The 27612-nt window shown below is 52.5% G+C and overlaps 1 protein-coding gene across 4 annotated transcripts in view; it reads right to left on the bottom strand.

Annotated features, from left to right (window-relative positions):
• The window catches only part of STARD10 (StAR related lipid transfer domain containing 10), a 36111-nt gene extending 19355 nt beyond the window's left edge, over nucleotides 1-16756 (bottom strand). Inside the window, exons 1-3 of one of the 4 annotated variants that reach the window (XM_070274460.1) lie at nucleotides 8380-8488; nucleotides 7843-8053; nucleotides 5825-6135 (exon numbers count right to left, since the gene is read on the bottom strand). In XM_070274460.1, the coding sequence (XP_070130561.1) occupies nucleotides 5825-6031 (207 nt within the window). In that variant the 5' untranslated portion in view covers nucleotides 6032-6135; nucleotides 7843-8053; nucleotides 8380-8488. Of the gene's footprint in view, nucleotides 1-5824; nucleotides 6136-6490; nucleotides 6625-7842; nucleotides 8054-8379; nucleotides 8489-10219; nucleotides 10688-16160 lie in introns of those variants that run through there. The other 3 variants (XM_070274461.1, XM_023645808.2, XM_001917447.6) reach the window with 3 other exon arrangements.
• Between the last annotated feature and the right edge of the window lie 10856 nt (nucleotides 16757-27612).

Below are 27612 nucleotides of genomic sequence, written 5' to 3'. Positions count from 1 at the left end.
GGGGGGGGGGGGGGGGGGCGCGCTGAGGGTTCTTCTAGCCCCAGGGGGACACTGACTGGAGGCACCCACCCCACTCCCAGGGGTTCCTGGCCATCAGGGGGCTGCACATCCATACCACCTTACTTCCTGGCCTGCACAACACTTCACAGTTTGCCCACTGCAAAGAGTTACTCTGTAAGTGGCATGTCCCTGCCATTATCCCTCCTAAATCTCTCTGCGTGTGATCCCCTGCTCCACTCCCCACAGCCCCTGCTTTAGTGCAGCCCTCGGTCCTCTGTCCAGACAAATAAATACGGCAGCATCCTACACTCACCTTGTCTAAAACCTGCCCCTGGCACCCCAGGACCTCCAGGACCCATGTCCTAGGGCCTTGGCCCAGCTCTCTAGTCACCTCCAGCCCCCTGCGTTCCACGTCCTACACTCAACTGTCCACAGCTCTCCTAACCACTGCCCTGTTTCCCCCCTCCGGGCCTTTGCATGGCCGTCCTCTGTATGGAATGCTCCCGATGCTATCAAACTGATACTCTGCATTCTCCAGCCAATTCCAAAGGGATCGCCTCAGCATTCCTCTTCTGTAAAGACTTCCCAAGCCCCCATGTCTGGTTCAGAGGCCCCCTGTGGGTATCCAGAGCTCCTGTGACAAGTGTCTGTCCCAGCACCCAACTGGGAGCTCCTTGAGGGCAGAGTCCAGGTTGGATTCCCCACTCTGTCCCCAGTGTCCAGCACAGGCCAGGCACAGAGGTTATCGGTGAGTGTTCACTGAAGGAGCAAATGAATGCATGAAGTCCCCGAAGACAGGCAGGGCACCCCTGCTACCCACATTTGACAGAGAAGGAACCTAGAGCCTAGGCGGGGACAGCAGCCTGCCCGAAGCCACAAGGCCAGGACTCTGGACCCTGTGCTCTCTCCCCTACAGCCACAGGCCAACCCAGGCACCTCCTCCAGGAAGACTTCCCTAAAGCCTCCAGTGACCTCTGACCTTTCCCTTCTCTGAGCTCCCCCACCTGAAGGTCTGGAGGCTGACTACCTGGGGCCATGCTCTCTGGGAGCCTGTTGCCTAAGGATAGTTCTTGAGCTACTTCCTCCAGCTGCCCCCAGGCCAAGAGCTAGAGCCAGCCAGGACAAGGGTCCTCAGGGCCTAACCCTGGAGTCAGGAGCCCCATCGAGGGACCTCTGATGGCACAGACTGACAAGGCCTTAGCTCCCTGTCCTTACTGTGTGTCCAGCAGTGCAGACCCCCCTACCACGGCCTAAGGCCAGGACGGCCTCTACAAACCACCTGCCCAGCAACTTCCTGTAGAGATGGGGAAACTGAGCCCCACAGGTGGCAGAGGCCCAGCCTGAACCTGAACTCACCAAGTCCAAGGCCCTAAAACGAGCTAAACTTCTGCCCCTGCCACCACAGATAAGAAGACTGGGCTCTTGGCCAGCCAGGTCCCCTCCAGGGTGCCCTCCCACAATGACACAGCACAGGGAGACCCAAAGCAGAAGAGAGGGCTAAGTTGTGAGCCACAGGGTCCTGGAGACAGAAGAGCCCAAGGGTGCTAATAAGCAGGCCCAAGGGAGTAGAGAGATATAAGCCTTGGAGTCCCAAGGACCTGGGTTCCGATCCTGCTTCAGCCACCTTCTAGCTGTTTGGCTTTGCACAAGTGAACTCCTGCTCTATGCCTTAGTTTCCGGATCTGTTTGATGGGGTTAATAAGACCTACAGCACAGGACAGTGGCGAAGACAGTGGGAAGACATAAAGAAAACACGTGGCCCTGGCTCTGTCCCCACCTTCCCCATGACCCTTTTGAGTCCTAGGGACTGTGAAGAGTAAGAGGGGCCCTTGGAGACTCCTGAGATGATCCCGAATTTGACAGGAGAGAGAATGAGGCACTGACTGGGGACAGGCCTGAGCACTGGCTTAAGAGCTTGGACACCAGGGGGCCTGTGGTGTGGGAGCAGGTGGACAGTGACACAGGCCAGGGAGGGGCCACAAGAGCTTTCCCCAAAGGGGAAGGGGAGGAGCCCTAGGACAGGAAGTCAGAGGAGACAGGTCCCTACTGCCCAGTTTCCTGTGGCAAGAGGAACCGCAGGTTCTCAGCCACACTCGCCCAAGAGACCTCACCCTCCTGCTTCAGCCGCAGAGCCCCTCGAGGCCCCTGCCTACTTGGCCCACTCCTGCCTCTGTGGTCGACCTGTGAACATCTGCCTCAGCAGGGGGTCACCTGGAATTGTCAGTCTTCTCTCCACCAGTGTCTGGAAACCTCTGAGGACAGGGGCCAGGTCTCCTCCTCTGCCTCTGCCATGGCTGGGCATGCAGCCACACTGGAGAACCTGAGCATGTGAGCATCCAGGGCAGAGCTGGGCAGGCCATGTCATCTCCTGCTTTCTGTACCCCATTCCTCATCCCTCTTCCGTCAGCCCCAGCACAGGCATCGAGTTTAGAGGCTCTTGGAGCCAGGAGAGCCCCACGGCACCGACAGAGACACAGCCCAGAGAGGGGCAGGGTTGCACCCACAGTCACACATACAGCAAAAGGATACCACAGCCAGGCCTGGAACCCAGCCTCTTCCCCAGCCGGCTCTGCTTGAATGACTGACAGATCCCCTGGTTTCCCATTTCTCATACCACTCCAAGGACCCTGGGGAAGCCTGGCCTGGGCATTGAGACTGGGGTTCAGGTTCTAAGCTGCCCTCTACCTTGGACCCAGGATCCATATTCAGTACGTCTGCTTATGGGTCAAGACCCAAGCTCTCAGGAGGTGGTGTCTGCCTCCTTTCCAGTGCCCAGAGCATAGTACAGGCCTGGGGGCAGGCCAGGCTGGAGGCCAGGAGAGAGGGAAAGGGCAGAGGTGGTCTCCCACAGCCCCTTCCCTTTGTCCTGGCTCCAAATGCTGGGCCCAGAGCCACAGAGGCTTCCAGGGACCTCCAGATACAACAGCCGGGAGAAGATTAGTCTGGAGAAGAGAGATGAGGCAAAGGAAACCAATCAGGTAGACAGACAGGTGGAATTCCACCCCTCTGCTAGGATCACGAGCACAGGCAATGTCCAGAGGACAACTGGCTTGCCCAGCTCAGGGGACAGACCCAGAACAGGCTGAGGCAGGATGTGGGGAGGGGACAGAAGCTCAACAAACACCTGTGTCTGAGGCCTCCTGAAGTGACCCAACCATCTCTGGGGACTTTGGCTTCAGACCTGCTGTGTGACCTTGGCAAGCCACTCCCCTTTCTGGGTCTCAGCTTTTGCATTTATCAAAGAAGAATGGGATGATGAGAACAGTGTGTCCTTCAGAGAGTTATTGATGGGGTCAAACGCCATAATGTTGACTAAGATGTGAACCCAAGCGGAGAGGGCAGGGGCTCTGGAGCCAGGCTGGCCTGGTTCCACTCCTGCCTCAGCTTCTGTGTGACCTCAGGCAAGTGACATCACCTCTCTCAGCCTCAGTTTCTTTGTAGCATGGAGACAAGTCTACCACTTCCCAGGACGGGCCTGAGGGTAAATTAAATGATAGAGAGGAACGCTTGGCTCAGAGCAGGGGCTCTTATCAAAACGGGATTCCTGGAATCTTGGGGATCGGGAGCTCAAAGACCTTTGCCCACCTCCCAGAGTCCCACCTGGCTGTGCTGAGAGGATCAGGGAGCTCAGGATGCGCGTAACCAAGAACCCAGCCTCCAACCTAGGCCCCAGCTCTGCTCACTTCCTGTCCCCTACCCTCCCTCCACTGTGGGGAGCAGAACAGAGAGGTCTAGGCTGGGAGACTGGTGATCTGGGTTCCAAGCCTGGGTCTGCTGGAACTTGGCTGTGTGACCCTGGGCTGACCACTGGCCCTCTCTGGACCTCAGTGTCCATACTTGCACCCCAGTGAGGGGGGAGGATGAAACACAGATTTCGAAGGGCCCTTTGGCACCTTCAACCTCTGCTCAGTCTGAGAGGGAGGGAGGGTGGGGGTCCTGGCTGCCAGGGAAGATGTATGCCCTGACCAGTAGCCCACAACACCCTGGTTTTTCCAAGTCTCCTCCACTGGCAAGGAAAGCCACCTGACAGGTCTGATCTGACCACAAGGGGTCTGCTGTGGCAGTATGGACCCAAACCCGCCAACTCCAGTCCTGGACGGGGCTGGGTTTATTCATTAACCAAGCCAGATGCAGGAGGCAGCTCCGCCCTGTTGACACAGAGGGTGGGAGTATGGACTCAGTCAGGACCTTCTCCTTCCCTCCCTTCTGGAAACTACACTTTCCCAGCCCACTGCACAGTGCCAGCCTTCAGCTTTTCCCAGGTCACAGTCAGGAAGACAACCTTGCTCTCACAACAACTTTGTTCACCTTTCACTCAATTTGTTCCTTCCTTCCCTCCTTCACTCAGCCAACATCCCTGCTCTGTCTGTGTTGCATGCTGGGGATGCAAAGAGGGACAGGAACTGCCCCTGCCCTCAGAGGGCACCAAGCTGGGACATACCAGCCGCTCTCCCCTTCCTTGCTCCTCTGGCTCAGACACAGGTCAGGCCCCCCTGAAGCCCCCAGCCCAAGGTCCTCAGGCCTGGGCAGAGAGTCCCAGACGGGGAGGCACACATGGAAACTCAGCGAGAAAGAGACAGTCAGATGGCCAGGGTGCAGATGGAGACTCACAGAGGGGAGAAGGGAAGGCAGAAAGGGCCAGCCAGAAGGCCACGTGGGGACAGATGGACAAAACTGTAAAAGACTACGATAAAGGGAGGCAGAAAGGCACAGGGTCAGAGAGGGAAGGTCAGGCATTTCCGGCCCAGGTGTGAGGCCAAGATGCCCGAGCCACGTCAGAGAGCAGGTCCAGGCAGGAGGGGCTGGGATGGGGGGAGGGCAGGAACGCCGGGTCCAGGGCCCTGCCCCCACTTGCAAAAGCAATACACTCCTCTAAGTGTGAGTTCAGAGTTCCAGAAGGAAAGCAGAAAGGGGAAGGCAAGGGAAACGGAAGGAAGGTGAAGGACACAGCCACCGCCAGGACCCCTGAAGGGAAAACTGCCCTCAACGAAATGTGGCCCTCACAGCAATGCCACATGTATCGGGGCAGCTACTGGGGCCTCTAGACCAGAGTCAATCATCAGCCTCTGCCCCAGCCAGTCCCCCAAGGGAGGTGGGCTCCTGGGGTCCCAAACCCCACGCCTGCCCTGTGGTGGCAGAGAGAGAAAAATCATGGGGCTGTGAGGAGGGGGCTGACGGCTGTGAGGGGGCAGATTGCCTGCGTCTGCCCTGCACCACTGGCCCCCTCCTCCCCCTGCCTGGCCCTGTAAGGCAGGGACATCCAAGCTATGCCTTCAGGATCTGCCAGGGACAACCCTGAGTCCCTGCAGGAGACTCACGGAGCAGCCAGTGAGGGAAGGCGGAAAAGCAGGACATCAGGCAGGAAGGAATCAGGTCCCTGGCACCCAAGGGTGCAGAGAGAGGGAAAGGAGACCCAGCTCAGGCTGAGAGGACCAGGAATCAGGGAGAGATGGGCTCAGTCTCCCACCTGGGATGACTCAAGTCAGGGACCAGGTGAAGGCTTCCGGGCAGAGCGGTCCCTGAGGAAAACCACTCTCCCAGACTGGCCTGGCAGCAGCCCACCTTCCTGGAGCAGGCAGAGGCATGCAGAAGCCTGGGTTCTGGCCGGGTGAGCCAAAGGAAGTCACGCCCCCTCTCCAGGCCTCAGTTGGCCCATCTCTGTGATGGGGGCTTGCCCAGCAAACTGTGCCTCCTGGTTCCTGACAGGAGACTTTCTCCGCGGCGCACAACCAGGTGTCTGTGGCCCTGCGGGAGGACCAGGAAACTCCTTGTCAGAGGCAGCAAGGGCGCAGTGGAGGCTGCACGTGGGGTAGGGCAACCCTACCTTGATCTTGTGCAGGGCCCGATCCATCTCCACAGCCTGCACCCACACAGACACCCCGGCCTTGCTATAGGTCAGGTTCCAGCCCGCTTCGGCCTCACACTCTGACCGGAAGCTGCGGAAGTCCTGGTCGTCGGGCACCTGGACGCTGTCGCGGCCCAGCACTGGCCGAGGCCCTTGGGGCTCTGTTACGGCAGCCGACTTCTCCATGGGGAGGCCCAGGGCCCTGGTCCCAGTCCGGCTCTCCTGGGTCCTCCGCGGCGGCTCCGACAACGTCGACGCGGCTGCAGATGCTGACGCCACCTTCCTGGGACCTGCAAGACCGGTTTGGGGACTGGAGTCAGTGCGTTGGGGGCGCGGGTGGGAGCGTCCCGGGTCCGGAGCAGGTGGAGAGTTGGAAATAGCGGGGGCTGGCCCCCTGGTGAGGACAGACAGGCACAGGGCAGTCACGGGGTCCACCCCCTAAGGATCGACCCCAGCCCTCCTGCGGCCGGAGCGAGGGCTGCGGATGGGGCGCGGGGCCCGCGGGACCGGGGAGGCTGGGCCCCAGGGGGCGGGGGTCCGGCGGGGTCCGCGCCGCGCTGGCTGGACCGCCTCAACTAACTCCCCGGCGGCGCCAGCGCGGGAAGCGCGCGGGGCGGGCAGGGGCGCCGCGGACCGGCCGCTCACCTGTGCCCGCCGCTCGGCCGGGGCCCGCCGGGCCGGGTGCCCGCACAGCCGCCGCCGCTGCCCGGGCGACCGGGGCCGCGCGGGGGCTCGGGGGGAGGAGCCGCGGGTCCCGCCGCCGGCCCCGCCCCGCGCGCCCCCGGCCCCGCCCCGAGCGGCTCCCGTCTCCCGCGCTGGCTCCCACGGGCCGGGCCGGGCTCGGGGCTCCGGGCTCCGGGGTGCGGGCTCCGGGCGCCGCTCGCCCGGCTCAGTGTTTTTCAGGCTGCGGAGGGACCGCTGACTGAGCTCCGAGCCCCGCCCCGCCCCACCCCGCCGGGTCCTAGCGCCCGCCCCGGGAGGGGACCCAGTCCGGGAGGGACCAGTCCTCAGGCGAGGGTTGGGGACGAGGCTGGGAGGGGCCAAGATAGAGCAGGCGAGGAGGTGTCCGAAGAGGGATTCTGGAAGTTAGTTGTGAACCCCTTCCCTCCAGCCCCCTCGCATACTCACAGATACACACCTCAGCAACAATTTACTTACATACAGGCACGCTGGCCCCAGAACAACTCGGAGACACCCCAACACGACACCCCAGAGACCCAAAGATGGGCACACATCCTCCCCACCACAATCAAGAACAACTCAGAGATGCCCACAGCTTGCATCCCCCACCAACCACCAGCCTCAAGGTTCACAGGCTGGCCAGACTTGGGCAAAATCTCCACTCTGGTCTTCCTCCCAGCTGGGAGCTTTAACCAGGCTCCCCTCCAGCCTTGGACTCTGGCCTTCGTCCACCACCCCACCTGAGCACCCATGCATGTGCCCACACACCTCCCATGGACTGGACTAGGCTTTCAAGAGCACCTGGCTCCAGAGCTCTGGGGCTCCCCTGTTGCTCCCCAGGCAGAGCTGGCCAGAGCTCCATAGCTATGGGGGAGATGAGTCCACCAGCACTCCAGTCACCTGTTCCAGCTTGGGAGGCTGCCACCTGCCCCCTAGGTCCTAGTGCCAGCTCTGCCTCCAGCTGCTCTGTCTCAAGTGAGGCCAATAGTTCAACTTCTCTGAGGCCAGGCCAGTATGACTGTGGCAAAGGGCCCGAGGCTGAGCATTCACTAACCTGTGGCTGACCCTTGACCACAGAGGGATGGCGAGGACCCAGAGGTGAGCTCCCCTGGATGGGCAGTAAACAGGGCCCAACAAGTGCCCAACACTTGCCCAGTGTCATACAGTGAGCACATGGCCATTCTCTCCAGAATCTGGGTCTCAGCCTCCTCCCACCCCAGGGTTCCCTCCTCTTCTCTGGCTGCCCCATCCTCTCTGGGCCTTAGTTTCCCATCTGTAGAATGAGGGAATCAGAATGTCTACCCTCCAAGCCTTACCATCCTAGAGCTCTGAGATGGAACAGCTTTTCCTAAAGGCGCTAGAGAGAGATGAAGAGTTGTCACGGTAGGTTCACAAATAGAGGTGTTTTTTCCTGAAGTGCTCAGGGCTCCAAGATGTTTGTGAATCTGGCCCAGTTTTAAAAGTGGTAGGGGTGAGCTGGGAGCCGTGATGGCAACTGAGCCCAAGGGGCCTTCTGCAAAGTAGATCCTGTAAAATGAGTTGCAGGGCCCCATGAGGCCTATGTGATGACCTCAGATCTCCAGGGTGGGGGGCATAGTCAGATAATCACCCCCACCCCTTCTAACACACATTCTTTAGGTGTGCAGGAGTGGGTGGCAGGGGGCTGGTTCTGGGCTCTGGTTCTCTGCTATGTACCTCCACTGCCTCCACCCCAACTCTAGGCAGGTCACTGCCCTTCCCCTGGCCTGGGTGGTTTTATCTGACAGGCTCACACCCAGAGAGGCAAGCAGAGCCTGCTTTGTGAACTGCAGCCTCTGAGGCCTGCCATGAGGGAAAGAGAGGGGAGCACTGGCCTGGTGGCTTCTGTCTTCTTAGGGCCCCAATAACATCTCAGCTGACAGCAGGCACCACGGCAGTAAATCTCTCATGCCCATCACCCAGTCCACAGTAAAAGATACAAGGCTGAAATGACAGCAGGAGGTAGCCATGAAGGCAGACTGACAAAAGGACTTCCCCACCCCCAGAAGGCTGCCAGTCTGAGGGAGACACACAAACAAGGAGGTACAGATGGCAGAAACTACACCATCACTCAAATTCACACACAGATTAACCAAGAATGAATCTTTTGGGCCTTGGGTCAGAAAAGGTGGGTGACCTGGTACCCCTGGGCTTGGATGACCATGCCCTGGGCTCAACCATGGGTCTGAGTTCAGGCCAGGCTAGCTGGCCAGTGAGTGGGCAGAGGGGCATCCCTCTCCATCCTACTCATCATTAATTTGCCCTTGCAATACCCCCAGATCCCCCTGAATTTAGGTATCTCTGGCTCAGGGGTTCATGACAGTCTCTCAAACATGCCCGGATCAAAGCGGGTTCACATCCTGTCTCAAACACCCCTGAGCAGCAGAGAGAAGGGCCTTGTCTGCTCAAGGGCAGAAGAGTGAGCCTAGGAGGGCTGGGAGGGAGGGCCTGCGGGAGGAGTCTGGAGAGGAGTCCTAGGACTCACCACCCCTGCTTCCCACAGCCTGACAGTGCAAAGGGCCTGTGGACCTGGGTTCAAATCTGGGCTACACCATTGTCTAGCAGTATGACCCAGGGCAGGTGATCTGTCCTCTCTGAACCTCAGTTTCCTCATTCCTCACTACTACTTACTCATTGAGAATTACTGCAATGAAAAGAGTTGTACACGTGTCAGTTTCACCCCCAAATAAGTAACTGAAAAATGACTGGAGAGGGGGCAGGGAGGAATACACTGTCCAAAAATGGCAGGCTCCAAAAAAAGTGTTAAGGTTACATCCTGATATGATGGTTGTTAAGATTCTCATGAAAGATTAAACAGCAGAAAAGGCTGGCAAAGCGTGACCCTGCACGGCCCCCTGCAGCCCCCTGCCCCAGCCACAGGGCCCCTCCACAGGAGATGGATCAAGGTGCCTCTCGGGACCCCCAGGGCAGGGCCAGGGTCTGGGTCCCAGCCCCAGAATGGGGCAACACGGAGCCGGAGTCAGAGTGGGTGTGGAAGGTGGGAGTGTGTACCAGGAGAAGGTGCTTAGCAAACTGAGAGGCGTCATGGGAAGGTGAGGAATCAGTGCCCAGGGCGCCGAGCAAGCGCTGGGGCTTACACATGCCCCCCCCCCCTGCCTCCCAAGAGAGCTGCTGAGGCCTTGGGAGGCACGGGGACACCCCTGAATCACACAGTGAGTCAGAGCCCATGTGGGGACCTCTAGCACTTTAGGGCTGTGACTCCTGGAATAGGGACGGGGGTCGTTTGGAGAGATTCACATCAGACTTTGCTCACTGCCCCCCATAGCTGTTGGAACAGGGGTCAGGCCCCCTGCCTGGAGCCACCCATGACCTTGTCCCTCCCCTCAACTCCCTGCAGTATGTCCCCATCAGAACTAAAGACCCTCAGACTAATGAGCCCCTCACTGTGCGGATGGAGAAACAAAGGCCCAGCTAACAGAGACAAAGCAGAGATAAGAACCAAGGTCTCCCGGCTCCTCTCTGGGCCTGCTCCCCATTATATGCTTCCCCTTCCAGTGCCCTGGAGGTGATGTTGGTGCAGTCACCACCCTTTCAGCCTCAAGATTCAGTCCCCGCCCCACCCCCCCACCCCCCCCCGCCCTGGCCCACCCAGTGTCCTGGACCATGAGGGGCCACGGAGTCTTGACTTGCTCCTGAGTGATCCCTCCTACTCACCATTTAGTCAGACAGACGGATCACTCCCTCGATCTCCCCTCTGGGAGATGAGGAGAAGGCCCCCACCTGGCCCCTTCTCCCCCCACACCCTCCTCAGGGGTAACCTGGTCTGCCAGTTTAGGTGGAGGAAATTCCCAGGTTGCCTAGGCGATGAGGCAATGTCCTGGGGGCACTGTTCTAGAAGATTGGGCAGTGACCTATGTGATGTCACCAGGAAGCAGCAGAGAGGTGGTTCCAGAGGCCCCTCTGGAAGGGCGCAGGACAGAGCACTCTGAGGCCCCCAGAACTGGCTTGGCCTTGAGAGGGACGTGTCCTTTACAGTCTGATGGCAGGTGGCAGGGGGCTGTGCATCCCGTCTGGAACCGGATCTAAGTGTTTGCCCAGGGCGGGTCTCCCACCTCTGTTGGGCCTCACTGAGCAAACAGCCCAAACCCTGCCCCAAGGGAGCTGCTAGAGCCTGAGGGAGTCACAGAGAGGCAGAACGAAGTCAGAGTCACCCACATCTTGCTCCTCCTGGTGACAATGTCACAGCCACATACCATCACACTAATGTCCTGTCACAGTCCCACACAGCCACATACCTCCTCAGTCTCATGTGTGTGCCCACTGGCACAGGTACATCTGTGGGCACACCAGGTCACCCAGAGAACCAAGGCAGAGTCGCCAGATAAAACACAACACGCCTAGTGAAATTTGATTTTCCGATAAGCAAAGAATCATTTTTAGGGTGAGTATGTCCAAATATTTGCTGACTCTGGCAACCTTATACCTGAGGCATCGCCATGCCCACATCACAAAGCCTCAAAGGGCCACACAGTTGCACACCGAACTCAGTCCCTTGCCTTCCCTGGGAATGCACAGACAGCACCCTAGTCACAGCTGTCACACACACATACACACACGCACGCACACACACATGCACGTACACGGCCCTACACATCCTCGCTGTGACAAGGCACTGGGCCAGTGAGTCTTCTGTATTCATTTTGTCTGACCTTTACAACAACCTCAGGTAGAAGGTCAGGCAGGGCCCATTAGCCCCATTTGACAGATGAGGAAAATAAGGCCCAGCAAGAAACAGAACCTATTCCTGATGTCCTCGCATGTGGTACCCTGGGCATGGGGCAGAAGGGGTGTGAGAGAAGTCATGTCATACAGGAGCCAGGCTGTGTCGCCCAGCAGGTGCAGCTCTCCAGGCCTCTCAGAGGAGCCTCTCCCCTCAGGAAGAACAATAGCCTAGGGGCTTTGGGGCTGGACCCCTGACCCCTCCTCCCACCATCCAAAGGGGGATCCTGAGTGCTCCCCAGAGACCCCTATGGTCCCAAGAGATAGAAACTGCCCTGAGTCAGGGTGCTGAGGGCCCACCTTTCCGATTAAAAAATAAAAAGAAACCAAAAGAAGGAAGTTGTGGGGGTGGCAGAAAAATGCCCGTCATCCCAGGGCTGGAGTTCTTGCCCTAGTAGAAGGACCAGGAACCTCGTCCTTCCTAAAGATACAGAGATGCCTCCACCCCCACTGCCACCCAGCTGAGCACAGAGCCAAGGGGAGGGCCCAGGCCAGGCACATGGACAGGAGCCTCCGACAGGAAGCTCCAGGGCTTTTGGAAGGCTCTATCGACCCAGCAACCGAACTGGGCTCCTGCAGGCAGCAGTGCCCAGTGCACAGCAGCAGCAGGGGGACCCAGCGTGTAGAAGGGCCATCCGGGCTGGGGCAGTCCCAAAGCAGGGTCCCCATGGTTCTATTCTGAGCCCTGCCCACCTCGGGCAAGGCCCTGCACCTCTCCAGGCCTGTTTTCCTGTCAAAGTGGTGGTGCTCAGCCACCAGGCTGAGGGAGAGGGGTGGGCTCTATCAACTTTGAAGTCCTGCTTTGGGGGAGGGGGCAGTCTGTTGTGAGATTCCTCTCTCCCCAGAGCCTGGGGGCACCCTGGGCAGTAGGACCCTGCAAGGCCCAGAGGGAAGCTCCCAGAGCTGTAGGATACAGCGACTGGAGGATGGGAAGGGAGGACAGGAGAGGAGGCAGGACAGATGGAGTGAAATACCCTGCTCAGCAGTCTAGCATAATGGCTAGGAGCTTAGGCTAGGGAGCCAGGCTGTCTGGGTTAGAGCCTCTTACTGTGTGATCTAGGACAAGTTGCCTAACCTCTCTGTATCTCAGTTCTCCTATTCCTAAAATGGGTAGACTAGTGGATTTACATCACTGTAATGGGGATGAAGTGAGTTCATGCACGTGGAGTGTTTAGCACAGTGCCTGGTGAGCAGCGAGTCCTCAATAAATGCCACAAGTGCTATCAGGTTTTGTCTCCTGAGCCGCCTTACTCCCAGGTCTGGACTTTGTCCCCAAAGCAGAGCCTCTTTCCTACTCTCTGCTCCTCGACCTAGAGGCAGTATCTCCCTCTTCTCCTGACCTGGAGGAAAAGAAACAGCCTGGGATCTCCTGGAGCCTGGAGGATTGAGAATAAAGCAGAGGTGGGTGCTACGACGTCTTGCTCCCCTCCCTCACCCCAATTCCAATCAGACCTGCAAAGGCCTGGATGGGTCCTCTTTGGGAGGCCTTTACTCAATGGCATTAGCTCCTTGCAACCACAGAGCCCCCCCTCAGTGTCTGACAACTGGATGCTAAGACAGCAGCAGGACCCAGGGTGCCTGGCTACACAGACAGTGGGCAGGACAGCACTGAGATGTCTACACTCCAGGGGCTGGGGCCCAGGCCCATGCGAAGGGCTGGTGTGGGGATGTTTGCTAGGGGTTCTGAGAATGGGGCTGAAGACCCTGCCCTGGGTCAGGATTCATTCTGGGGTCAAAATCCACACCTGGAACAGGCCTAGAACAGGCTCAGCTTCCATGGGGCACTGCTGTGCAGGGGATTCCTGCCAACCACTGCCCCTGCCCTGAGGCCTGAGGCCCTGGGTCAGCGGCATCTCCACAGTGCTCCCCGGGGGAGGCTGCCTCCTTCAGCACTTTCTAAATTTAGGGCTTGAGCTCTGTGACTCACTCCTGAATCTACTTTGCTCCCCCCTCCAGGAGTGTGCTCCCACGGTATTTTTATCCTTTGCTGCCTCAGAGTGATTAATAAGGCCCTAGAATCCTGCAGCCATACACACCAAGGAGAGCTCGCCAGTCCACCCCCCAGGTCGGCTCTGGGCTTCTCTCTGACCAGGTCCTGTACACCCTTCCCTTTACCTCTCTACACACCCACTCTACACTGCCACTCCCCAGCCAGAGCCCCCGCAGGTGGCCACAGTGCGGGCTGGCTCCAAGCAGGACTGTGGCAGCGGCAGGAAGGAGAGATAGAGCCCAGCCCTGCCTCCTCCAAATCGGCTGTCAGGCATAGCCCTGGCCTAATATCAGGACACCTGAGTTCTGACCCGGACTGGCTCCCACCTTCCTGTGGGGCTCTTTGTGAGTCCTTGGCCTCTCTGGGCTTCTCTTTCCTCCTCTCTAAATAACGGGTTTGAACCAGACCTCCATTAGGTAGGCTTGGACCAGAGTTCAAACATGGTGGGAAAGGGGTGGGGTATCTGATGTTGGGCCCTGTTGCCCACTCATGCTCCTCTCTGTCTTCGGCTCCTGCTCTGTTCAGGCGACACACAGGCCAAGCCCCTGCTGTCAGCCTTTTTGGACTTCTGCATGACCCCACACCCTGGGTCTGGCTCTAGTCTGACTGTCCAGGGCCGTAGTGGGCAGCTTAGGGCCAGAATCACCTTAACTCAGGACCAGGTTATGGGGAGGGGAACCATGGGCACGTAGTGGTATAAACACTCGAGGCACCTGTTTCCTGCCAGGTCCCCAGTGCCAGAGGAGGAAACGGGGGTGTGGGTGCCCCCTTTGAAGTCCAGAAATGCGGGCTCCCAGGGCATGAGTGGAGGTACCTGGGAGATGCGCAGCCCTCTGCAGCATCTCTGCTCCTGCCTGGCTCTAGGAGAACCCTGTCTCTGGCCAGCCTCAACCTGTGCTTACGAGCAAGAACAGGGGCTAATGTTTACTGAGCGCGTCCCACATGCCTGGTGCTGCTCTATGCACTTCACAGGTCTTAACTCACTTAATTCATAGTTATACCTCGAGACAGCCCTGGATAATACTTACCACCCTCATTCCACAGACAACTGGAGCCTCAGAGAGGGGTAGCGACTTGCCAAGGGTCACTGCATTAAGTCATTGGGAGGGCTGATCAAAACCCAGGTCTGGCTGCAATTCTGGCTTCTGTTTGCTACCCCAAGGTAGCTCTTCTCCCCGTATACATTAGACACTCAGTAAATGTTTGATGAAGATGTTTGATCCACTGCCAAGTAATGGAAAGATCCCTATCCTAGTCCAGGTCTACCCAAACTCCTTTGTGTCCTTTAGAGAGTCTTTTTCCCCCTTTAGCCTCAGTTTCCCCTGCTGAAAACAGAGGTAAGTGAAGGCCCAGAGAATTAGATACTTGGAAGTGGAGAGGTTCCTGGATTTCTATTTCTACAAATACCTGCCTTTCATGACTTGCCTGAGGAGGCCCCATCTGCAGCCAGACCTCAGGGTCTCCCAGCCACTGCCCCCACCTATGCCCAGAACCTCTAAGAGCACTCTAGAGAGAAACAGCTGGGTACAGCCCACTCCAAGGGACAGAGAAAAGCTCACTTCCCTCGCGGGCAGCTGCCTGATCAGTGGGGGCAGGGGGAGGGTGATTGGGGATGGTGTGCCCATGGTGCCACCTGGTTGCTCCACCTGGCTGGGGGTGTGGCTCCTACGGCCTCAACTCAACGTGCATCACTTCCTCTCCTCAGCACCCAGGCCAGCCCAAGTAGCACCTCCAGCTGCCACAGGCCCTATCTGGAGTCACCTGAGCACCCAGCTCCTCCCACGCTCAGGAACAGAGACAGCCCAGTGCCCTCCCTCTCCTTTCCATTCAGGGTGGGTCCCCGCAGCACTACCCCCTTATCTGTCACACCTGGACTCTTTCCCTTACCTGCGCCACTGTCCTGAGAAGCAGGGTCTGTACAGCTCCAGCAACACTGTTCCGTTTCTCCAGGATTCTCCAGATCCTCCTTAGCTTCCTGCCTCTGGTAACCACCTCAACAGGGCAGGGCCCTCTTCCATTAGGCTGAGGTGGGGTAGAAGGATTGGGGACAGGGACTCCCCCAGGCCCTCAGAGTACCCCAAGACACTGATCCTTGGGGTGCCAGGAAGGGCTCCAGGCCCAAAGGTAGGAGGGCTGGGCTTTAGCCCTTGCTCACAGACTGCTGAGACCTGGGGCAAGCCCTGCCCCTCTTGGGGCCCTCAGTTTTGCAATTTGTAGAACGAGGAAATGGGTCCCTCAATCTGCAATCACAAAAGCATAATAATCTTTAGCCCCAGCCAGCCCTGGTGGCCTAGTGGTTCAAGTTTGGCGTCTCTGCTTCGGTGGCCGGGGTTGCTTCCCAGTAGCAGAACCACACCACCTGTCTATCAGTTGCCATGCTGTGGCAGGTGTTCACATAGAAGAACTAGAATGACTTTCCAACTCGGATATACAACCATGCACTCAGACTTTGGGTAGGGAGGGAGGGAGATGATGCTAGATGCTAGATAGATTGATTGATTGATAGACAGAATCTTTTGCCTTTATTGACTGCTTGGGAATTTAGTTTCACTCCTGGATCCCATTTGATCCTCCCAACAACCTATTTCCATTTACAAATGAGAAGGTTTAGGTCCTCAGGGGAACAGAATTACCCAAGGTCACACAGCAAGTTAGAGGCAAGCATGGGCTACAATCTTTGAATCCTGACCCATGCCGAGTCCTTCACACTCTGTGATGCTAGGACTCTGGTTGTGCGACTTTCGCTGCTCCGCTGCCCATTGGTTAAAGGGCTGCTCTGGGGATCACTCTAAGAGACGCAATTACGGGGGTTGAACTTTGCAAACCCTAAGATAGAGGACAACAGAAAGACGACGGCACCGGTACGTTACTCTTTATTACTGTTACCTTGGCTAATGCGCCCTCACGCGTTGGTCCCAAGACGCTCCATTTGCGCAGGCGCTCTGCGGTGTTTACAGAGGCCGCGAGGACCCGCGTTTGCACATGCGCTTTCCGCCAGGGGCTACCGCTGCTCGCGGCGGGACACAGCGCGGAGCTGCCCCGAAGACCTCTGGTGGTTGTGGCCGCTCGGTCACCACGGCTCTCCGAGGCCCCTGTCGGCTCCGCTTCGGTGGAGGCCTCTCCACAGCCCCAGAGCAGCGGAGATCTGAGGGGCGGCAGGAGGAGGTACAGCGCGGTTGCTATCCTCCGCCTCTCCCGGGAGTGCAGCATCTCAGCCACCGCTCCACAGAACCTCGGGGGCCGATTCTGGCGCCCATCACGGCGGACGTGGCGGCCGCAGGGAATTCGACCGGAACGGCCCACGCACTGCCTCCTGGGAGCCTTAGTTCACGACTAGAACCTTTCTAGAGTTGGAAAGCTGTAAAAAACTACATTTCCCAGAAGCACAAGAGGCAGAGTCGCCGAAGAAGGCCTCGAGGCATGTTGGGAGATGGAGTTTGGGGACGGTAGTGGGTTTGCGCAGGCGGGGCGACGCTCGCTGTGAAGCGGTGGAGCCCAGTGCTCTGAGCCTAGGCTCGTGGGTTCGAGGTACGCAGGAGTTACACAGAGGCTGTCATAGGAGGAGAGCAGCGTTGTTAAGGCTGAGTGTCAGAAAGCATACTACTCACTCCTTGGCTGCCCCTCCCCCACGGCTTTCACCCCCATCACTGCTTGGAGACTGCACTCATAGATAGGAGTCACCGTCTACTGGGACTCTCAGTTCTTCTACTGCTGTTAAACAGAACTTTTGCCATGATGGCAACATTATATGCACTGTCCAGTACAGTAGCGACTAGTCTGTGGTTACCGAACACTTGACATGTGGCTAAGTGCAAAAATAAATAATTGAATTTATTTTAAAAATAATTTAAATGTAATTTAATTAATCACTTTTAACTGAATTTAAATAGCCACCTGTGGCTAGTGGCTACCCTAGTGTTGGACGGCGGCTCAGTAAACTAGATCTTGTAGGGGCGTTGGACACCAACAATCGCTCTCCTGCTTTGTGAGACTTACTCTTCACTTTTCTGCCTGCTTACTCACTGTTCTTAGTCTTTGCAGATTCCTCCTCCGTTGTTTGTCCCTTGAGAGACTAAAAATTATTTCGGACTGTAAAAATCTGCCCTGCTATTCATCAGACTAGAATAACAGACACAGATAAAGCCAGCTGCAAAATTAACAGGAAATTATGTTTTTCCCAAGGACAGGCTGCAGCCATAAAATGTCTTAACAACCCACTCCTTTGAGCGACTACTTCTTTCTTACTCACTGAGCAACTTTGTTTTCTAAAAGACTATCAGAGACTTTGCTGTTTGAAATTATGTAAGAAAGAATGATACTCTTGCCTGGAAGATCTGTAATCAAGACAGGGTTTACGACCCAGGTGCAGAGATTCAGATAAGGGATTTCTGAATATTATATGCCACATCTATCTTAACGTTATTGTTTCCAAGAAAACAGGACCCTGGGTCCACTTAGCAGCCCAGACCTGATTTGGTCCCTTTACACACAGCTCTGTTTTGCTTTCAGCCATCAAAACTGTGCTTTATTTAAATTTCACCTAATCTCCACCTCTCTCTTAAATTCTGTAATAACTCTCTTTTCCATTGTTTCTCTGGTGTGTTGTCTTCCTCAGAGTGACGTGTCAATAAACCTGACTTTGCTGGACTGTGGGTTTGTCCCTGGTGGTCTGTGGCTGGTTGTGCTAGGACACCCTGAAATACTGGTGTCCTGCAGCTTCAGTTACAGGCCCTCTCTTCACTCTTTTTGGATGACCTCGTTCATATCCATCCATATTCTGATGACTCCCCAACCTCCAGCTCAGGCCTTTCTCCTGCTTCTGGGACATCTCTTTCTGGTTGACTCGCAGGTTCCTTAAACTTAGTGTGTTCAAAACTGAACTTTATTTTTTTTGGCAACCACTCCTCACTGCTGTGTTGCAAGGAAGAACTAGGCAGTGACCATCTCTGAGCATGAGATGGGTGGGGATGGTCCTCACCTGGGCCTGCTCCCTCTACACCCACTATCCTCAAACTACATCACACTGAGTCAGCATAGTGTCACATAGGTCACATAGGTCAGTATCCTAAAACCTTAGAAAGTTGGGAGGAGTTGGGGAGCAGGTAGGAACGGGGCCTGAATTACTCTGCCCTTGCCTTTTGCCCTTCAACAAAGGGTGGGGCCTCTATTCCATTCCCCACACCCTAACCCAACTCTGAATATTATTCAGTTTCTTAATTTTTGCTCATCTGCTGAGTGAAAAGGACCTTTCATTCATACTTTAACTTGCATTTCACTAGTTGTGCATAGTTTTTTTGTGTGTGTGTGTGGACCATTGGATTTTCTTCTTTTGATAAAAGTCGTCAGCCATTTTCATATTGGGTTTTCTGTTCTTTAGTTGACACTTAAGTTCTTTAGATCTTCTAGATTTTCCTAGTTTGCTGTATCCCACCTGTCTCCTCCTTCTCATCTCTTATGGTCCCCTCCGTTGAAGCCCTTCCAGTCGGGGTCCCCACCCCATCCAGTCCGCAGTCCCTTCTGGTGCCTTGGGAATTTCACCTGCCTTCACTGGGCCTGGTGGCTTTGTCCTTGGGCCAGCTCTGCAGAGGGGCGAGGTGCGGCTGTCTGCTGCTGGGGGGGAGGCTGAGTACCGTGAGAGGAAGCTTCCTCTTCTGCTATGCCTGTTGTCTCTCCAACACGTGTGAAGCCAAACACACTTCAGCATCTTGAGGATTTCGCTTCCCTGTGAAGGATCCTGTTGCCACTTCATCCTAGCTCACCTCCACCACATCTCATCAACCAAAGAAGCTGGTGTTCCTCTTATTTGAATAACTTTGACCGGACTTCTTAACAAATAAAAAGGGGTCATCTTTCCCTTCCCTTCCCATTTCGAAGCATTGTTCACATCAGCTCATATGGAATGATGCTCAGATCACGAGGTTCTCCCCAAGGTGGGGAGAGTTCCCCCCTTCAGTTCCTCCCTTCCCAAACACTTTTTTCCCTCTGAAGCAACAGTCGATAGTGCGTGCATGTGGCGTGTAGAGAAGGTCGGGGCTCCCAGGACCCCGGTAGCTAGAGATAAACTTGCTTCCCTTAAACCCTGAGTGTTTTGATCATGTCACATTTTTAAATCATTTAATTTTTAGTTCTATATTACTTAATTTATAATCTTCGGTGGGCCATTTGTTGTAGACATAAACAACTAATTAAAGAGAAGCATAAAAATAAACCTATGAATTTGCCTCAAGATGATTGTTACCAGATTCTTGCATTTATCTGATCAAAATTCATACATGGCACATTCAGATGTCGCTAAGATTGCAAAGCCCTGGCTGTAAAAAAATTTTTTTTTTCTTTTGAGGAAGATTAGCCCTGAGCTAACTGCTGCCAATCCTCTTTTTGCTGAGGAAGACTGGCCCTGAGCTAACATCCATGCCCATCTTCCTCTACTTTAGATATGGGACACCTACCACAGCATGGTGTGCCAAGCAGTGCCATATCCGCACCCGCCGAAGCGGAATGTGTGAATTTAACTGCTGCGTCACCGGGACAGCCCCTGTAAAAAATTTTTTAAAAGTAGATCTGATGATCATATCCCATTTGGCTTTTCATGCATCAAGAATAACGCCAACCGACTCCCACAGGCATCATTTGTGAAAACTGCTTGCAAACAGCAATCTGAACCTTTTATCTTATCATTAGAGAGAAAACTTAAACATTAGAAACAAAAAGTTAACCTGTTGGATTTTAAGAAGTATTATGAAGTATTACGTCAGACATACATTTCCAACGTTAGGACACTGATCTAGCCCATTCTTTGGATTGCATTGAATTCCATCTTGTGGATGTACCATGATATATGGAACCCTTTGTCCTGTCGTACACTGGAGCGTGTGACACATTGGGTCCCAGGGTGTGTGTGTGTGAGTGTATAATATGGCAACAGTGCCTCCCCAAGAGGTTAGACCTATTTATACTCCCACTAGCAGGAATGTTGGAGTCCATTCCCCGCATCCTAACCAACTCTGAATATTACTCAATTTCTTAATTTTTGCCAAAATCTGATGAGTGAAAAAGGAGCTCTCATTCATACTTTAACTTACATTTCACTAGTTGAGCGTAAGTTTTATTTTTTGTGATCGTTTGATTTTCTTTTTTTGATAAAGGTCATTGCCCATTTTTATATTGGGTGTTCTGTTCTTTAGTTTATTTGTGGAAGTTCTTTAGATCTTCTGGATTTTCCTAATTTGCTATATAAGTTGCAAGTATTTTCGCCCCATCTATTGCCTCTCTTTTCTCTTTGTGTATGGTGTCATTTACTTTCTTTGAGTGAGTTTTTTTGTTGTTGTGGTGGTAAAATATATATAACATAAAAATTGCCCTTTTAACTATTTTTAAGTGTGCGATTCAGTGGCATTAATTACATTCACGATGTTGTGTAACCATCACCACTATTTCCAAAACTATTTCATCATCCCAAACAGAAACTCTGTAAACATTAAGCAATTATTCCCCATTCCCCCCGCCCCTGCCCCAAGTGACCTCTAATCTATTTTCTGTTTCCATGAATTTCCCTATTCATTTCCTAAAGTAAAATCATACAACATTTGTCCTTTTGTGTCTGACTTATTTCACATGGCATATGTTTTCAAGGTTCATACATGTTGTGGCATGTATCAGAATTTCACTCCTTTTTATGGCTGAATAATATTCCATTGTGTGTGGATACCACATTTTGTTTATCCATTCATTTGTTGATAGACCCTTGAGTTGCTTCCACCTTTTGGCTTTTGTGAATAATCTTACTATGAACATGAGTATACAAATATCTGTTTGAGTCCCTGCTTTCGGTTCTTTGGCTGGATACCTAGGAGTGGAATTGCTGGCTCGTGTGGTAGTTCTATATGTAATCTTTTGAGAAACAGTCAAACTGTTCTCCACACCGGCTGCACCATTTTCCATTCCCACCAGCAATGCACAAAGGTTCCAGCATCTCCACGTCCTTGCCAAAGCTTATTTTCTATTAAATTTTGTTTTTATTATAGCCATTCCGGTAGGTGTAAAGTGGTATCTCATTGTGGTTTTGATTTGCATTTCCCTAATGAGTAATGATAATGAGCACCTTCTCACGTGCTTATTGGCCTTTTGTATACCTTCTTTGGAGAAATGTCTATTCCAATCCTTTGTTCATTTTTTGAATTGGGTTGTTTTGCTGTCGAGTTTTAGGGGTTCTTTATAGATTCTGGATACTAGACCCTTATCAGATATCTATTTGCAGATATTTTTCCTATTCTCTAGTTTGTCTTCTCCCTTCCTTGTTAGTCTCCTTTGATGCACAGAAGTTCTTAATTTTCATGAAGTCCAATCTATCTGTTTTCCTTTGTTGTCTGTGCTTTTGGTATCATATCCGTGAAACCATAATCATGAAGATGTCCCCCAATGCTTCTTCCGAGAAGTTTATAGTTTTATTTCTTAACTTTAGGTCTTTGATACATGATGAGTTATGTTTTGTGTATGACGTGAGGTAAGGATCCAACCTTATGCTTTTGCATATGGAAATCCAGTTGTCTCAGCACAATTTGTTGAACAAACTAGTCTTTCCCCATTGAATGGACTTGGCATCCTTGGCCAAAAATCAACTGGCTAGAGATGTATGGGTTTATTTCTGGACCTCAGTTCTATTCTACCGGTAGATATGTGTATACTTATGCCAACACCACAGTGTTTTGACTGCTGTAGCTCCGTAGCACATCTTGAAGTGTGAAGTCCTTCAATTTCATGATTGTTTTGGCTATTCAGGGACCCTTGCAATTCTATGTGAATTTGAGGATTGGCATTTCCATTTCTGCAAGAAAGGCTCTTGGAATTTTGGTAGGGCATGATGTCCTTTATTGTTCAGAAATCTTCTATTTTGATGTGGTTAAATTGTCTATCTTTTCCCTTATGACCGTTGGGTTTTGCATGTTGTTTAGGAAGGTCTTCCCTATCCCAAGATTATAAACTATCTTAATTGTTTCTAATACTTTTTATCATTTTAATGGTTATAAACCATAATATAATATAATCCATCTGGAAATTACTTTTGCATATGGTGTGAAGTAAGGAATCTAGCGATATTTTTTCTTTAAGTGGATAACTGATTGCCCTTACATAAATTATTGAAGACACTCCTGTTTCCCACTTATTTGAAATGTCACCTTCGTGATATATTAAGTTCCTGCATGGGAGGATCTATTTCTAGTTCCTACTCTGTTGTTAATCTTCCCTATTTCTGAACCAACAGCACACCATTTTCATTATAATAGTCTTTTTCCTCATTCTTTAAAAAATTTCTTTCTTGGATATTCTTTTTTTTATATATATACTATTTTTTTTTAAGATTTTATTTTTTCCTTTTTCTCCCCAAAGTCCCCCAGTACATAGTTGTATATTCTTCGTTGTGGGTCCTTCTAGTTGTGGCATGTGGGACGCTACCTCAGCGTGGTCTGATGAGCAGTGCCATGTCCGTGCCCAGGATTCGAACCAACGAAACACTGGGCCGCCTGCAGCCGAGCACGCGAACTTAACCACTCGGCCACGGGGCCAGCCCCCTCTTGGATATTCTTTCTGAGTTTTAGAAACAATTTGTTAAATTCCATAAAAGCGATATCCTATTGGGATTTTGACTGGAATACAATGAATTCATAATTTGTGTAAATTATAATTTTATTTTTAGTCTTCCCAACCCCAAACGTGTCAAATATTTTCCTTCATTCAGGTATTTTTGTATGTCCTTCAGTTAATTTAATTGATCACATTAATATACATTAAATATATAATTGATAAAAACATTCAAATTAATTTATGTCATTCATTTGCAGCTTGCAAATTTTTTCTTGGGTATATTCCTAAGTATATTAGTTTTTATTGCTGTTGTGAATGCCTTCATTCTGACTACATTTTCTAATCGGATATTACTGGGCTATGTGCTAACTATTGAATATATATATTCTAAGTATTACTTATAGAAACTTTCCTACAGCTTCACTAACATAGTTAAGCAGAAATCTATGTACAAGGCTGAACAGTGTAACATAATAAGAGCAAATAATTGGAAGTAGCCTAAATGTTTATCAATAGGAGACATTAAATAAATTATAGTACATCCATACAATGAAATGCTTTGCAGCCTTAAAAGGAATGAAGTAGATCTATATATTCTGATATGGAAAGTTCTCTAAGATATATTGAAAATATATTGTCATATAAAGAAGCAAAGTGTGGAACAGTGTGGAACTGCTACATTTGTGTTTTTACATGTCTGTATATGCATAAATATTTCTGGAAGGATACACACTCAAGTGTTAGTGGTGGTGTTTCTAGAGAAAAAGACTGGGAAATTGGTGTGTGTCAGCAACAATCATGTGTTCACACCCATTGTTCTCTTCCAGGGAACATGGGAAGACTACCTCTCCCAACAGCCTAGTAGATGTAATCTCACCAATGGGAACGTGGGCAGAGGAATGGGAATTCACTTCAGCTCCAAGGCAATTAGGTGTCGGAGTGAATCTTTTCCCCACAGCCTCCACTTTCATCTTCTCTCCCATCAGAGCAGTTGGGATCAAAAAACTGAAATGACAGAGCTGTTAGGTAGAAGCAATTTGGTTCTGAGTCACTGCTGGAGGAGAATACTGTACCAACACTGTCTACCCCATATTGTGATATGAGTGAGAAAGAAACATTCGTTGTGTTAAACCACTGAGATTTGAAGGTTTATTTGGTACCAGATGTGGTGGATTGAAGATGGCCAGACATCCTTTGACACTCCTTTCATTGAAGGCTGGGATCTGTGTCCCCTGTTCTTGAGTCTGGGCTGGACTATGACTGCTTTGGTCAACAGAAAGCAGAGAAAGTGATGCTGTACCAGTTTCTGGGCTCAAGCCTTAAGAGACTAGCAGCTTTCTTACATCAGTTGGCATGCTTGTTTGGGGACTCTCCTTCTCAGAATCCAGCTACCATGCTCTGAGAAACCTAAGCCATGTGGAGGGGCCACGTGTAGGTCCTTTGGTTTCCAGCTGTCATAGACCTTCCAGTCAACAGCCAGCATCTCCTGCCAGCCAGATGGGTGAGCCATCATTAACAACCAGCCCAGCTGTCTTCAGACGACTCTAGCCCAGGCTGTGACTGCAACTACATTAAGAGACTCAAAGTGAGAATCACCCAGCTGAGCTCAGCCAACACTCAGAATCATGAGAGAGATTAAGAAATAGTTGTGTTAAGTAACAGATAAGCCAAAGATCACCGAACAGCCATCCTGTCCTGACCACCGTGAAGATGTGAGGCAAAGAAGCGCACTCTTGTACCATTTGCATTTTTGGCTATGTGCGTGTTATTTATTTTTCAATTAAAAATAGCTGCAGTTTTGAATTCAAAACTTCTATGCACTGGGCCATGAAAATTGTTTTTGCATATTTTTGACACCACAGCAACAGCAATAAATATTTACTGGTCGCCTCCTCAGTTGGCGCCAGGCCTGTCCTAGGTGCAGGAGACAGAGCTGGGGTCAAGGCTGCCTTGGTCGTGGCTCTCCCGAAGCTTCCAGCCCGCTGGGAGAGACGGATCATAAACAACAAAACAAACACAGAAACGTGGTCCTTTCTGGGAGTGAGGATGCTCTGAAAGGAGGAACAGTTAGATATTGTAGACATTGAATGGGATGGAGGCTATTTGAGACTGGGTGAACAGGGAAGATCTTCTGAGAGAAGGGGTAGTGCCAGCCCCTAAAAGTTCTGGAGAATGGGCACCAGGAATAGTGACCAGTTAGGGTGAAGGTGCCCAGGTGGGATCTCAGCGTTGTGAACCGGCTTTCTTCACAGCATGGAAAGAGGTGAAGTCAGAGATGCGGGCAGGAGCCAGGGCAAGTGGGGCCTGGAAGCCATGCTGAGGAGTTTGGGGTGTGCTCTGAACACGCTGCAGAGCCTTTGGTTTTTAAGAAATCACTCTGGCTGCTGGGAGATGCTAACCCCAGCACAAGTTTCAAACTATATTCTAAAGTACATTAGGTCTCTAAATCATGTTTTTATCACTTTTTATATTTATTGGTCATTGAATTATGTTTTTCTCACATAATTAAAGTAAATTAAAGAGCATGTTAAATGTGGAAAAATAGGGGCTGGCCCCGTGGCTGAGTGGTTAAGTTCGCGTGCTCTGCTTCGGTGGCCCAGGGTCTCGCAGGTTCAGATCCTGGGCGCGCACATGGCACTGCTCATCAAGCCATGCTGAGGCGGCATCCCACATGCCACAACTAAAAGGACCCACAACCAAAAATACACAACTATGTACCGGGGGGGCTTTGTGGAGAAAAAGGAAAAATAAAATCTTAAAAGCAAAAAAAAGTGGAAAAATGGACATTTGTCTTTATGTATTATGAATGTTGTCTAAAATTGTATTTTAAGTGAACTTTACAATACAATCTTTCATATTCTAAAGATAGAAGATAAATATTTTTAGTTAGAATCAATCACTCCTTTATCATATACTATTCAAAAATGACAAAATTAGGCCGGCCCCATGCGTGAGTGGTTAAGTTCGCCCGCTCTGCTTTCGTGGCCCAGGGTTCGCCAGTTTGAATCCAGGGTGCGGACATGTCACTGCTCATCAGGGCATGCTGAGGTGGCATCCCACATGCCACAGCTAGAAGGACCCACAACTAAAAATATACAACTATGCACCGGGAGGGCTTTGGGAGAAAAAAGGAAAAATTAAAAAAAAACTTAAAAAAAAAAAGAACAGTGCTACAAATTAAATATGTTTACTAAAAAAATGACAAAATTATTTTAAACTTCCTACGAGTGTTCTGTGAGTCAAAAAAGGGTTAGGAACGCCTGACCCTAACAGGACTCCTCACCTGGGAAAAATACACCTCTGCACCTCAAAGCCAGGAACAGCCCTGTCAACACAGCCTTCCACGCACACAGCCCCAGCTCCCTTGATGATGTCCCCAGGCACATAAGAGCCAGCCAGTCCTAAAGGGAATTCATCACGGGCGCCAAATGGCCCTGGGCCTCCACGGGCACACCTTCTGGTAAATGTTACCACCCACCACCCACTCCTTTCAGCAGACAGACTTGATTGGGCCAGGGCTGAGGTCAGAGAAGTCTTAACTCCCTGCAGGGGCAGAAAGTTCTCCTGGAGGAGGTGACTCAAGTAGAAGCCACGCTGACTAGAGGGGAAGCTGCTCCAAAGGAACAGCTGCAAAGGAAATGAGGGTCAGAGACAACGACATGTGGGGGACTGAGCTCAGATCACTGTGGTTTAGAGCAGGGTATACACTCTCCTGAGGTGTCACTGGCATTTACTGCTTTCCAAGTCCTGTGACCCAGCCCCATTTGCATCTCAACAGACCTGGCACCTCCAGGGCCTGGTGACTCCCCAACATCACCCAAGTTCTCTGCGTTTCCTGGGGATGGACAGGTCTGCATTCCATCACCAAGAGCAGGGCCTGCTGGGGCCTTACACAGTGTCCCCCACGGTGAGGCTGGCCCCAGTCAATCCCTCCTTTCATTCTTCACACTGGCCTGTGTCTGTCGAGGTCTGACCAGGGGTCTTGCTGGAGAAGGTTTTATCACACTTCCTGGGAACCCATGATTCACTGTCAAGTGTACCTGCAAGAGATGCTGCGCCTCCAGAGGCTGCCCAAATAGAGTCAACGGTTGAGCCCTGAGTCAGGGTCCTGGGCTGAGGCCAGCTCAGCCACCCAATCCTGTGCGCTCTCAGGCAAGCTGCGTCTCCCCTCTGGGCCGAGGGTTGGCTAGACGAAATCAGCTGCATCCTTTTACTCTCAGGGACCTAAACTTTCTGCGACTAATTTCTGTCCCTAAACTTTGCTCCCCACAAACCCGAATCGGCCGGCTGTTTTTATGTCATCGAACCTCTGCACCTATTCTTCCCGCTGCCTGGAATCCTTTTCTCTCTCTGGGCCAACGCCTATTTCATCCTTCATGACCCGACCCAAATGCCATCATCTCCAGAAAGCAGGGCCTCTTCCCTTCAGTCCCTTTATCCTCTGTGATTTCTTATCTCGCTGGCACCCCGCGTGTGTCCTGTGTCTGTGTCGCCTCCCCTCAGAGATCTTGAGCGCCTCGAGGGCAGCGTCGGGCGTGTCGAGCTCTCCAGGTCCCCATCTAAGAGCCAGGCCGGGTCGAGATGGGCGCCGCGCGAGCGTCCGTTCTGCAGAAGCGGTCCGGGCGCTGAGGGGTTAAGGAACCGGGTCCCGGAGGCCCCGCCTGCGGAGCGCGCCAACAGGGGTGGGGGAGGACACCCGGATTCTCCGACCTCTATTCCCGCTTATTACCCGGGAGAGCACTAGGAACCCCGTCTT

The sequence above is a fragment of the Equus caballus genome, chromosome 7, assembly GCF_041296265.1.
Source record: "Equus caballus isolate H_3958 breed thoroughbred chromosome 7, TB-T2T, whole genome shotgun sequence".
NCBI lineage: Eukaryota > Metazoa > Chordata > Mammalia > Perissodactyla > Equidae > Equus > Equus caballus.
The sequence above is the reverse complement of the archived record's forward strand: the minus strand, read 5'-3'. Positions and strand labels throughout refer to the sequence as shown.